Source organism: Palaemon carinicauda, chromosome 39 (assembly GCF_036898095.1).
Source record: "Palaemon carinicauda isolate YSFRI2023 chromosome 39, ASM3689809v2, whole genome shotgun sequence".
Classification (NCBI taxonomy): Eukaryota; Metazoa; Arthropoda; class Malacostraca; order Decapoda; family Palaemonidae; genus Palaemon; species Palaemon carinicauda.
In genome coordinates, this window is record NC_090763.1 from 40,537,662 (window position 1) to 40,552,213 (window position 14,552).

A 14,552-nucleotide genomic window follows, 5' to 3' on the forward strand; every position below is an offset into this window, starting at 1 on the left:
TTCTTTAGCAATTTCTGGTTTTATCTTTTGTTTTATTTTCTTTAAACAGTTGTGGACATTCGAACAAAGTTGGCGAAACTTGCCCCATCTACTCTCAATTCCGCCATAAGCAAGTCAACATAAGCTTTTTTTTTTTTTTTTTTTTAAAGCTTGATCACCCATGTCTTTATCTTTTTAATGACCTTCTTTGACTTTATCAAAAGTGACAAGTAAACACAGCTGCTGCAGCAGCAACCTCTACACTCATCGCAGGCATAGCGACAACTGAGGTCTTGATAGGAAACATAATTGTTCGGATGCACTTTCCATACAATTTGCAAACTGTTTGGAAACAAATGTTTTCTGGTGTGAGTAGGGCTATATACAGTATAGTCCCACCACCAATAACTGTGGTTAATGACTGTAAGAGCATGCGATGTAAAAACCATGTGCCAAATTTGTAATCATATCTGATGCCATTTTTCTTGCAAATCTCATTAAATGTCAAATTCGATGCGGTCTAGTTGTAATGGAACGAATTTTTTATTTTTTATATTAAAGGAAGTAAATGAGTTTATAACAATAAAACATTTTCCGCTCTTTAGTATTCACAAGTAATGTCAGTCCAATGATTTCAGTAAGATGACAACAGCATTATATTCACTTGAGTTTAATTTGTTTATTCTTTTTTTTTCTTTTTGCAACAGTTTTTCCATTCTACTTAGGTAGTTGAGTTTGCGATAGCGATTGGCCTAATTCTGTCAGCACACAACTAATTAAGATTAAGGAAGACAGCAGCCTTTTCAAAGATCTTAAAATCTTCAAGTTAGTATTCTAATGATTACAATTATTAACAGTAGCCTTTTACTACCTGACCTAGATGTGACATATCATCATAACTTCTTCCACTTTAAGGATTGATAACTGGCCGTCGTATCAGAAAAGCTATTTGAATCGGCTTTCCTATGCTCTTTTTTTCCCCTTAATTCTTGGGGATTTCCTTCTGCTTTTGCATTTACTGACTTGTCATAAGTATTTCTATTGTTCAAGAGGCTATTCGATTGTTTTTCTTAGGATTGTGGTGGCCGATATGGTAACGTCCCAGACTGGTAAACGCCAGACTGGGATTCGAGTCCTGCTCAAACTCGTAATTTCTTTGGTCGCTGCAACCTGACCATCCTTGTGAGCTAGGGATTGGGGGTTTTGGGGGGGAGCCTATGGGTCTGTCTGCTGCATTAGCGGGCATTGTCTGGCCCTCCTTAGTCCTAGCTTGGGTGGAGAGGGGCTCGGACACTGATCATATGTATATATGGTCTCTCTCTAGGGCATTGTCCTGTTAGATAGGGCAATGCCACTGTCCCTTGCCTCTGCCATTCATGAGCGACCTTTAAAACTTTTAAACCTTAAGGTTGACCTGCCCCTCTTAAATGGGTGTGTGCTGGACATGGACATTGTAGTGCCCGCTCTGTATATATCAATATTAAATAAAGGCAATAGGATGTAGCAAGTCTAGAAATTTCCAATTCTATAATGAAAGTGGACAAAATGGAAAATTTATCTTGACAAGAGTTCGGCAACACCCTTTCAGCTGCACTCATTCAACTCTTCACTTTATGAAGAAGAAGAAAAAAAAAAGGAATGGAAAATAACCAGTTTTCCCACTTCAATTTTCATTTGAACTCGTTTTTCAATACGTTTAATCTCTTGATGTATTATTTAACTTACTTTACTTTAAGGGCTGCTTTTCTAGTCATATACTGCAGAGGAACCTTACTCTCTACAGAACCTCCACTGTCATTTTCCATATACAATCAAAGGCATTCGGCATTTCACACCGCATATTATCATCATTACTTGCTAAGCTACAACCCTAGTTGGAAAAGCAGGATGCTATAAGCCCAAGGGCTCTAACAAGGAAATTAGCCCAGTAAGGAAAGGGGATAAAGAAGTAATTAAACTAAAAGAGAAGTAATTGACAATTAAAATAACATTAAAATATATTTTTCGTAAGTAAACTATTAAAACTTCAAAAAAGAAAAAAAAAAAAAACAAGAGGAAGAGAAATAAGATAGAACAGTTTGCCCGAGTGTACCTTCAAACAAGAGAATTTTACCCCAATACAGTGGAAGACCATGGTACAGAGGCTATGACACTACCCAGGACTAGAGAACAATGGTTTGATATTGGGGTGTCCTCCTAGAAGAGCTGCTTATCATAGCTAAAGAGTTTCTTCTACCTTTACCAAGAGGTATGTAGCCACTGAACAATTACTGTGCAGTAGTAAACCCCTTGAACGAAGAAGACTTGTTTGGTAATCTCAGTGTTGTTAGGTGTAAGAGGACAGAGGAGAATGTGTATGGATAGGAAAAGGGAAAATAGCCATAACTCGAGAGAGTCAAAGTACTCAATAACTCTTTAGTGGTAGTATCTCAATGTGATAGTCACATCCACATTACTGAAACACCTATAAAACAAGAGTCTTTATTAGATCTCAAAAAGAGCTTCATGTATGCGATCCTTAATGGAAGAAAACATGTTAATAATCATACTGCATATATCTGTACTATTATTCAGATCATAACAATCAAACCAAGCTGTCGATTATTTTAGCTGAATTGTTAAAAAAATATTTATAGGATAAATTCCATAAGCTAGGTATGTAGCTAATTATAACAATTTAGCCTTCTTTTTCACAAGGTTCACTATTATAGACTAATTCTAGAAGTTTTATGCCATCTGAGACCAGATTGTGGAATGGCCTGAATCTGGTGATTGAATCGGTTGAACCTCAAAAGTTCAAACTTGATGCAAATGTTTTTTGTTGAACAAGTTTTTTTTTTTTTCCCAAGTGTTGCCCACTGATATGAATTCCCTGTAACCATCAATTCCTAGTTTACATATGCGTATGACTGAGCTATTTCAAAGTTGTTCATGATCTCAGCCTTTTACGCAATGGGCGGCTTTTCTTGCTGGAGCCCTGGGTGGGATCAGGCGAGTTTGTATAAAACAATTTGTCTAGAATACAATTCGTCTAAATCAACTCGTCTAGACCAATTCGTCTAAAACAATTTGTCTAATAAAATGTCTAAACTACAATTTGCCTAAAATAAAAAACTTCAGGAACCCATCAACTCCACACCCTAAAGTGGCAATTAGGAGGATTTGAGATCATTATTTCTAGAAAGAACTTGGAATAACTGGTTTCTTGTTTATTTTTTTCTCAAAAGATACTATTTACGCTTTCCTTGTTTTAATAATAATAATAATAATAATAATAATAATAATAATAATAATAATAATAATAATAATAATAATAATAGGGAATGGTAGTTCAAAGTGTGAACGAGGTAAAGAAAATTATTGTAAATAAAATAAAATAAAATGAAGCAATATATTTATTAAATGCAGAATTAGATGTAGAATTACATAAAGGAAGAAATTACAGGGAAAAAAACTAAACATGTAGCCTAGCTTAAAATTAATAAAATACATTCATATAGAAAATTAAAATGTAGAATTTAATACATAAAAAAAATAATAAAGGTTTTATTAAAAAAATATCTTTTGAAAAAAACTACTTTTATAGTTAAAAAGAAAGATTGTGGGGCAATACCACGTATGTAATCAATAATATTATTTTAATCAAAAGTTTGAACAAGACTATTTAGACGTTTTGCCGAATCTTGATAGCGCTTCCTTGGTCCTTGGTGGTTCTGGCTCCATCCCTGCAACATATTGCTCAATTCTTACCTCATTTAAACTTTGTTCTTTTTTTAAACAGTTTATGAACTTCCATATATTGGGGTGATGTACACCTACTTCAGTTTCGAATCCACGATGCCATGCTTCGACGGCATTGTTCGTTTTAGGAAGATTATTAAGCACTCTAAAATACATATTCCACATATCATGTGGAAAAAGAGGTGGACGTCGACCGTACCGTCTATTAGGCCTCCCAATCCAGGTGTCTTCAAAATAATCAAGGACATCTTGTGCTTCATGGGGGAAGGTGTTGTTATCACACAATAATTCAAACGCGTCTATTACGCTACCTACGGGTACGAATGCCAATGCTGGTAGCATCCTCATCTGTAGAGCAAAACTGGTTTCTGTTTCATATTTTCGTTTTAGGCCATTATTTTGTATTGCACGGAAAATACATTGGCTGAAGTGGAAAAAGCAACCATTTTGTTTTGTATTTGGAAATTCCTTCAGACACGCTTTCATCATAGCTTTCTCAAAATCGATCGTTATTGATAGTGGTGCGCACAAAGGTTCAAGCTTCTTTAACTGCTGTAAAAAATCTATAAAAGTTTCTTCTGTTTTATCTGGCAATAATGCAAAAAGAAATGGCAACGACACTTTTTGTTTTAGTCCATGAAATGTATATAACTGATGAAATAGCAAAGGTACAGTTTTAAATGTTCCGTCAGCAAACCAATGACTACTTTGTGATAAACACTGTAAATTCCGTTTGGTTGCAAATGTGACTATATATACGCTTTTCAACCGGTCCCGAGTCATACATCAGAAACTGGTCACTTTTAAAAGTTATGGTTAGATCGGGTGGAAAAACGATTTCACTGCATGTTGATGGTAGGGCTGGTACAGCGAGGGTTTATTGTCTTATAGATCTGATAGTTCTCTTCATACTTTGCACCTTAGGAAGTTTTGGAGCAACAACTTGATCGCAATCTTCGAGCACATTAGATAAAACTGATCTGGGTGCATCTTGTGTTGTCTTAGCCAGATGACGTATTTTTGTCACAATTTCCTTTGCTGCACTTTCGGCCACATCTAATACATGATTGTGATTTGTAGATGATTTTACTATGTGATCATTTGCCGTAATTATACGAGCGCGGCATTTTATTATAGGATATTTATCACACTTCCAATAAACTCGTTCGTCATTTTCACCATTTTTGTAAAATGTAAATCCATTCTCAACTAATTTCTTACGACTTTTTTCCGATTCGATGAATTCAAGAGGCATTTTGGGCTATAGGTGTAACCAGTTTGAATATTACCATAATACGAACTTGTTTTGTTTATGTAAAATGAAGAAGGATTTTTTTCCAGAACAGCAGTTATAATTACAGTAAACGACTAATTTTAGTAAACGGCCATGGTTAAGAAGTAAAACGATAAGAAAAGATAGAAATTCAGGAAAGATTGTTTCCCTTTCAAAACAACCATTACAGTTCTGTAAATAACTTTTTTTTTATTCACCTTTTTCAATTTTCGTTTATTTGATTTGATTAGTTTGATTATTTTTTTTTTTATTTTTTTTTATTTTAGACAAATTGTATTTTAGACATCTTGTTATTAGACAAATTGTTTTAGACGAATTGATTTAGACAAATTGTATTTTAGACAAATTGTTTTAGACAAATCCGCCTAGACCCGCCCTGGGTATTGTAGCGTCATGATTTTCTAACTAAGGCCGTAGCTTGGATATTCATGATACCAATAAGACATACTTCCTTCTTCCTGACCCCCACACCTCTATGTTGTTTATTTGGAAATACTTTACAAATCTTTCACTGGTTCCTAAAGTTTTCCCTTACTATCAACAAATCAACGCAAACATCAGACATGCCATATACTCCATTCCTGACCCATATTGAATTCAGTATAAATGCAATTATTCACACGGTTAATCTAAAATTGGTGAATTGACTATCAAAGAGAAAATTGATATAATCTTTTCTTTTAAAACGCCCAAATGACATTTCCCTAACTGAAAATGAATCATATTGTTTTACCTAAATCTATCATCATGTCATACTTTTATATACCTTCCACTAACATTTTACTATCCGTCAAACCAGTCAATTTACGCAGTTTCTTCCTCTGCTCAGATACTCACAAACAATTAGATGTGACCTTCAAATACAAAACGACCACATCCCTTCTCTGTATACTTGCTTTTACTTGTGCCAGTTGAAGATTTTATACTATTTAAACTTTCTGTTTTCGCCACTTTATTCCTCTGCACGTATAGAGTGCCATATTATTATTATTATTATTATTATTATTATTATTATTACTATCCAAGCTACAACCCTAATTGGAAAAGCAAGATGCTATAAGCCCAGGGGCTCCAATAGGGAAAAATAGCCCAGTGAGGAAAGGAAATAAGGAAATAAATAACTGAAGAGAAAAAATTAACAATAAATCATTCTAAAAAAAAGTAACAACGTCATAACAGATATGTCATATATAAACTATTAACAACGTCAAAAACAAATATGTCATATATAAACTCATGTCCGCCTGGTCAACAAAAAAGCATTTGCTCCAACTTTGAACTTTTGAAGTTCTACTGATTCAACAACCCGATTAGGAAGATCATTCCACAACTTGGTAACAGCTGGAATAAAACTTCTAGAGTACTGCGTAGTATTGAGTCTTATGATGGAGAAGGCCTGACTATTAGAATTAACAGCCTGCCTAGTATTACGAACAGGATAGAATTGTCCAGGGAGATTTGAATGTAAAGGATGGTCAGAGTTATGAAAAATCTTATGCACCATGAAGGGACACTGGATGATTAAATAACATTTAACTATATCATAAACTGAGGTGAGAAATTAATTTGAATTGTTTTCCATGTTGAATAAGTTAACTATTGAGTACAGATCAATGCAAATATAATACGATCCTTAATACACAGTGTAAACAATGGTTTTATCCAATGTTTCTCATTTCACTGTTGCTGCTTGACTGGAAATAGTTCACGTATCGGCTGGCAACGACTGTATATTACCGTCTAATGTGACTACTGTTTCGCTTAACGGTCTTTAATTTCCAATCACTCTCAAAAGTTGACTGACGCTCAAGCGGCAGTTTCATTCGTGTCCTAAAACGTCATCGGAATGATAAAGACAAATGATACAAGTACTTTGTCCTTTCCTTAGAATGATTTGTGACTTTTACCGAGTCCTGGAGCATATAAGTCTGATAACGGGGTCAGGCAAGGCTCGTTATCGTCTCGATCCTTCCTCGGAAACGTGAGTCATATATGTATTGACGTAGGATCAATATAGCTCGACCCTCTGTCAGATTCCCGGAGGAATTATAATGCGTCTGTCAGGATAATCGTCGTTAAATCGAGACATATTTCTTTTATGTTCATTTAAGTTAATGTTTAATCAGATTTTCATTCATTAAGCGTTAATCGCATTTTTTATGGTTCTACTAAATTAGAATTTTGTCATTCTTTATACAATGTAAATCGAGTATGTCTAAGTATAGATTAGAATATAGGGTCCTTTTAGAGACTAGTTTATATGTAGTACGATACCTACCGAGGTATTCGCCACTTACCAAAAAATATTATGTATCTAAAAAGCAATCATGTTAGGGCATCTGGAACTTACTTCCTTAACTATAGCCTACAGTATACACAACTATTCAGTCAAAAGTAAAGTATTTAACTAATTTTATTACCACAAAATCCCACTGAAGACCTATGGCAACTACTCCATCATACTGTATAACACAATTATTTTGTCAAAAGTGATGTGGTTAACTAATTTGTATTACTAAAAAACCACGCAAGACTTATGGCAATTACTTCCTCAAAGTATATTCAAAGCTAAGCCCAGACAAATTCATTATCCCAAACAATAGTTGAACAAATTGAGCTCAGGCGATTGAAGACGATGATGGTACAGTCGGCGTCAAAACTGATGCATCAACTTGCAAAATTCATCGTGAGTAGTTCGTTAGAAACTCTCGAGAGGTTGTCAGATGGTATATTTTATTCCAATTATTGTCATCCTCTTTTTCTAATGATAAGTATCAGTGATTTACTGTAGAACAACAGAAGGCCTTCCCCTAGTGAATGGTTAATGTTAGTTCATTGATTGTTTATCAAAAGAAAAAAAATAATTTCCCCTTAAAACACGTGCAGCTCTCCTTGTGTGATATCGAGTGTTCACCATTCAGTGACAGCAGGAACCACCGAGTGCATGACCATTGGCCTACTTTTATAGCGCTATATCGAAAACTAATATGATTTCTTTTTATGAGGCACAAAGAAGTTTAGCATCCGATTAAATTATGTATAAATAAGACTCCAGTTGGTGTGGGGAAAACTAATAAATCTAAGTTATATGCGCGTTTAAATATATATATATATATATATATATATATATATATATATATATATATATATATATATATATATATATATATAATATATATATATATATATATATATATATATATATATATATATATATATATAAGGCACCAGCCACCCGTTGAGATACTACCGCTAGAGAGTTATGGGGGTCTTTTGACTGGCCAGACAATAGTACATTGGATTCTTCTCTCTAGTTACGGTTCATTTTCCCTTTGCCTAACACATACACTGAATAGTCTGGCCTATTCCTTACACATCCACTTCTGTCCTCATACACCTGACAACGCAGATTACCAAACAATTCTTCTTACTGCTCTGTAATTGTTCAGTGACCACTTTTCTCTTTGTAAGGGTAGAATAGACTCTTTAGCTATGGTAAACAGCTCTTTTAGGAGAAGGACACTCCAAAATCAAACCATTGTTCTCTTATCTTAGATAGTGCCATAGCCTTTGTACCATGGTCTTCCACTGTCTTGGGTTCGAGTTTTCTTGCTTGTGGGTACACTCTTACTATTTTATCTTATTTCTCTTCCTCTTATTTTGTTGAAGTTTTTATAGTTTATATAGGATATATTTACTTTAATCTCGTTGCTATTCTGAAAATATTTTATTTTTCTTTGTTTCCTCTCCTCACTGAGCTATTTTCCCTGTTGGAGCCCCTGGGCTTATAGCATCCTGCTTTTCCAATTAGGGTTGTAGCTTAGCAAGTAATAATAAATAAATATATATATATATATATATATATATATATATATATATATATATATATATATATATATATATATATATTATGTATATATATATATATATATATAATTATTTCTGTATATATATATATATATATATATATATATATATATATATATATATATATATGAGTGTGTGTGTGTACGTGTGTGTAATGAAGAAAAGGCATTAACCGATTGGAGAGCTGTAAATAGTAGATTATTACTAGCAAAGTTCAAATCAAAGCAGTGTAATGTGTATTATAGTTTGGTATGCACCTATAAATTATTCCCCAGAAGAAAGTAAAGATGAATACTATGGATAAATGCAGAGTAAAATAGATGAGATCCCTGAGAGAGATATGAAAATTGTGATTGGCGACTTCCATGCTAAAATTGAAAGGATTAATCAAGGGATAGAGAAGGTGATGGGTGTTGAGGGTCTTGGCAAAGTTGCAAATGAAAATGGAACTCATTTGGTAAGTTTTTGCTCAACAAACAATTTTGTCATAGGAGGTACTCTTTTTCAACACAAGAACATCCATAAATATACATGGATTTCACCAAGTGGCAATTACAAAAATCAGATAGATCACATTGCCATTAATAAAGAGAGAAGGAGGAATCTGAGAAATGTAAGAAGCTATAGAGGTGCAGATATTGGTAGTGATCACCAGCTCCTCATTGCCACACTGAAATCAAAACTGAAAACACCCAACAGAAAGGTAGATAGATCTAATTCATGGGTTTGATACAAGTAAGCTTTTAGAAGAAGAGCATAGAGAAACATTTGTAACTTAATGCAGGAATTAATTTGTAGTCTTAGAGACTTTAAGAGACAAAGAGCAAACAATTGTGGAAAAATTGTGTGATATTAAGAACATATATCAGTCAGATGGTAGTGTAGTCTTGGGATACGCAGTTACAAGGAGAAAGCCATGGGTATCAAATGATACACTGGATACTATAAAAAGGAGTCAAAGACAGAAAGTGATTGTTGAAAGTTTTCGAGGAAGTAATGAAAATTACAAGGTAAAGCATGCTAAGTATTCCAGTATTGATAATGAGGTCAAAAGAAAAGCCAGGGATAGCTGGGGAGAATATTTAGACGGTAAAGCAGATGAGGCTGACAAAGCTAAGAATTCAGGAAGTGGCTATGGTGTAAGAATCTCTCATAGAATTATTAATGAAATCTCGACTGGGGCAAAGAAGAAGAAACATATACCAATCAAAAAGAGAGATGGATCTGTTATAACAACAGAAGATGAAAGACAACGTTGGATGGAACACTTTAGTGAGGTTATGAATAGGAGATATGAAGGGAATAATTTGATTGATATACCTGAAGCTGATGAAGATCTTGATGTGCTGATGAATGAATTCAGTGTGTTTGAAGTCGAAACTATCCCCCCAAAAAACTAAAGAGGTGGAAAGCCCCTGGATACGATGGAATAACTTTCGAGATGATACTGGCCGAAAATGAAGTGACTCCCAGACTACTTATAAGATTGTTTTGTAGACAAAACCTGATAAATGGGAGTTAGGAGTGTTGGTGAAAATTACAAAAAAAGGAGAAGGAGACCTGATTGATTGCAATAATTACAGAGGCATAACAATTACGTCAGTTGTTATGAAAATATACAATATGCTTATTCTAAAGAGACTGGAGAGAAAGAGTGATGAAAAGCTGAGAGATGAACAAGCAGGATTTAGAAAAAGGTAGAAGTTGCACTGACCAACTTTTCATTTTATGGCATGTTGTACAGCAATACATAGAATATAGAAATCTACTTTTGATGGCATTTGTGGCCTATGTTAAAGCCTATGATAGTGTGCACTCGCCAATTTTGTGGAGAGTCCTGTGTTATTATGGAATTCCTCTTAAATCTGTGAATTTGATTAAGTCTGTTCATGAGCATAGCAAATGCAAAGTTAATATTAGTGGAGTCTTATCAAATGAATTTCCAGTGAACACTGGAGAACTCCAAGGGAATGTGATGTCACGTTTGTTGTTTATCCTCCTCATGAATTTTATGTGTAGAACAGTCGGAGATAATGGAGAAGGATTGGATTGGATTGGTGAAAGGAATTTAGCAGACCTAGAGTGTGTTGATGATGCTGTCCTTGTTAACAGAATACTACAGGATTTACAATGCTTGCTTACCAGTATGCATGAAATATCACACGAGGTCGGGCTCAAGATAAATAGAAGAAAGACAGGTATGATGAGAACGGAGTATGCAATAGTATACGAAATATCATTGGAATGAGAAAAGACTAATGAGGTAGGATCATTTAAGTATTTAGGAACTATAATCTCCATTACAGGGTCTTTTGAATTAGAGTTTAATGAAAGATTTAAAATAGCAAATCAGACAATGGCTAGGTTAAGTAAAATTTGGAAATCAAGTCGCCTGAAATTATATATAAAAATCAGACTATATATCAGTTTAATGAGATTGGTGTTACTCTATAGACATGAGTCATGGTATGACGACGAAACAATCTCCAATAGATTTAGTAGATTTGAGAACAAAGCCCTCAGAAGGATATTGGGAGTTAGATGGCTGGACAGGATTAGAAATGAAACTATAAGAGATTACTCGAGTGCCATATGGAGCCGAGATAGGCAGTCCTTCGCATTTCCCTTTTCTTTGTACTGTTCGCTGAAGGGAATGATATTTTGGAAGAAGAGCAACTGCTTCAGGTTGCAAATTAAGCTGGGTCTCTTGAATGATTCGTCTTGGTGGATCATTTGATGTTGCGGCCCTTTCACGAAGCCTCATTATAGATAAGCTAGCAGCTGACTTTGCAGGATCCGGCACATGGTTGTGATCACTGGCAGATGTGCATTCATCTCCACAAACGTATATTCTTCCTTTGCGCGTTCCTATTACACAGCGCCAAGATTCTTTCCCACTCTTCAGCACTCTGTCGAGTCTGTAAACATAGCCTTGGTGTAATAAATTTACTTTTCCTTTGGTAGATGTTAGCTTCTCCATACCGTGGGTTTCAAGAAATAAATATATTCAAGTAATATCCCTTTAAGAAAGTTTTGTTTACATTCCTAAAAGTTTTGTTTATATTTCCTAAAAGGGATAATTCCAAGTTTTAATGTTAATAACCAAACGACTGTAATTATATTTAACATTGGAGAGAGAGAGAGAGAGAGAGAGAGAGAGAGAGAGAGAGAGAGAGAGAGAGAGAGACATTTTGGCGCTCAACTGTCAGCGCTCAAATGTTACTGCGCTTAAGTGTCTTGCGCTCATACGTCGGCGCTCATTTGCCGGCGCTTATTTGTCTTGCGCTCAAACGTCGTCGCACGTGCCATATGTGGATGAGATTATGATGAGGGGTAGATGGAGATAGTTTGGGCATGCTCTTTGCACTCCCCAAGAGAGATTAATTCATCAAACGTTCAGCTGGGTTCCACAAGGCTCTAGCAGGGTTTGAAGACCCAGACCTACATGGCTGAGGACTATGAAGCACGAAGTAAGAGATGATGAATGGAGAAGTATTGAATTAAAAGCTCAAGACAATTGGCGAAATCTAACCAAGGCTCTTTGCATTGTAAGGACAATGAGACAAGCGTCACCAAGATCAACTGATACTTTATTCGAATGTGCACGGAAGTATATTACAAGGTGCGGACGGAAAGGTAGGATGACGTTGGCGCCAAATCAGATTGAAGTGCCCGTTAAAATATATGTGTTTTCTTACACTTACAAATATATGAATTATGGGTTAACAGAAACATGTTATGAAATGATACATATATCAAAATGTAGCTCTGATAGAGCGGAATATATATACATAGGAAACCACAGAGTGGTGAAGAGAGAATTTAAATAAATAAGTAGTTTGTCGATTTTCTGGACGACGAAGGGATCGGTGTCCTTACAAGTACTCCCCCCCCCCAAGACATCGGGCGGCGTAGAGGGCTGATGATCAATCTTCGTATCTTTTCGGGCGTCGGAGGGTTCCTCTTGTTTTTGAACGGAGGGGCGCGCTGGCGGTCGGTGTAAGGATCTCTTCCTCTTGTCGTCGTTTGATGATTTTTCTTTCGTTGGGCGGCTTGTTTTGAGGCGGAACTCTGGATCTGCCAGGTCCAGCGGAGGCGGTGTCGTTTCCTTTGAGAAACGCTGGTTTCACGCGGTCTATTGAGACCCAGTCCTCTTGGCCATGGACGTTGAGAAGGAAGGCTTTCGTTGTCTTTTTAATTACCCGGTAGGGACCTCGATAAGGTCTAGTCAGTGGTTGTCGATGAGCGTCGACACGGACGAAAACGTACCTGCAGTCATCCAGGCTTTTTGGCTTGAAGTGCTTGGTTCTGTCCTGGTAAGTTTTGAGACACGGCCTGAACTTCCTGGCGATGTCCCTTAGGTGATCCAGCTGCGTGTTGTCGGTTGATGAGGGAAAGAATTCGCCAGGAACTGCGAGCGCTTCAACGTAAACCTTTTCGGCGGGCGAAGGTTCGCCGTCTGCGCGAGGGGCGGTGCGAAGGCCGAGGAGTACCCAAGGAAGTCGTGATTTCCAGTCCCCGTCGGTGCAGCTCGCCATCAGGGATGCCTTGAGGGCGCGGTGAGTTCTTTCGACCATGCAGTTTGCCGCGGGGTTGTATGCCGTGGTGCTGTGGAGCGTCGTTCCCATCAGGTTCGCCAAAGCGAGCCATATTTCTGAGAGGAAAGCGGGTCCTCTGTCAGTCGTGATGTCGTCAGGAACGCCAAACCTGCTCACCCAGCTTGACAGGAGGGCTTCGGCGCATGCCTGAGTCGTAGCTTCGGTCATCGGCGATGCCTCCAACCACCTCGTGGAGCGATCGATGATCGTAAGTAGGTAGCCAGCGGATCCTGAAGGGGGCAATGGTCCCACGACGTCGATGTGTATATGGCCGAAACGTCTTTTTGGCTGGGGAAAATCGCCTACCTCCGATTCGGTGTGACGGCTGACCTTGCTTGACTGGCAGTTTATGCATGATTTCGCCCATTCCCGGGCATCCTTTTTTATCCCTGGCCAGACAAACTTTTCAGACAGAAGGCGAGCGATGGTGCTTCCTGAGGGGTGTGAAAGTCCATGGATGATATCGAATATTTTCCTTCGGCAGGAGGTTGGTACCCAGGGACGTGGGCGGCCCGTGCTGGTGTCGCAAAGAATAGTTACTCCTGCTGGTCCGAGGGGAATCACACTTATCTTGAGCGCGGATGGCCCCGTCAGGTGATCCTGTGCTTCTCGGTCGGTGCGTTGTTCGGTTGCGAGCTTGGCGCAGTCGATTCCCAGGTGGATCGCGTCAATTTCAATCCTTGAAAGGGCGTCCGTGACTGGGTTCTTCTTTCCCGGGACGTAACGTATGGTGCACCCGAATTCGGCGATTGATGCGAGATGACGTTGTTGTCGGGAGGACCATGCGTCCGTCGATTTCGTGAAGGCGTGTACGAGGGGTTGATGGTCCGTCGCGATTGTGAAGGGGGTACCCTCCAAGATGTGCCTGAAGTGGCGGACGGCGAGGTAAACGGCGAGGAGTTCCCTATCGAAGGTGCTGTATCTTGTTTCGGCGGGTTTCAATTTCTTGCTGAAGAATGCCAGCGGTCGAGGAGAACCATCGACGAGTTGCTCAAGCACAGCCCCACAGGCGACGTTGCTGGCGTCGGTCGTTAGTCGCAGGGGCGCGTTGTCGTCGAAATGAGCCAGGGTGG

At 37.6% G+C, this 14,552-nt stretch overlaps 1 protein-coding gene across 1 annotated transcript; it reads right to left on the bottom strand.

The window, feature by feature from the left end:
* Positions 1-5,571: 5,571 nt before the first annotated feature.
* Positions 5,572-11,861, bottom strand: LOC137631368 (uncharacterized). Its single transcript, XM_068363141.1, has 2 exons — positions 11,463-11,861; positions 5,572-5,643 (listed from the first exon to the last, which is right to left on the bottom strand). Exons 1-2 carry the CDS (start codon positions 11,859-11,861, stop codon positions 5,572-5,574), a joined length of 471 nt encoding a protein of 156 aa, XP_068219242.1.
* Between the last annotated feature and the right edge of the window lie 2,691 nt (positions 11,862-14,552).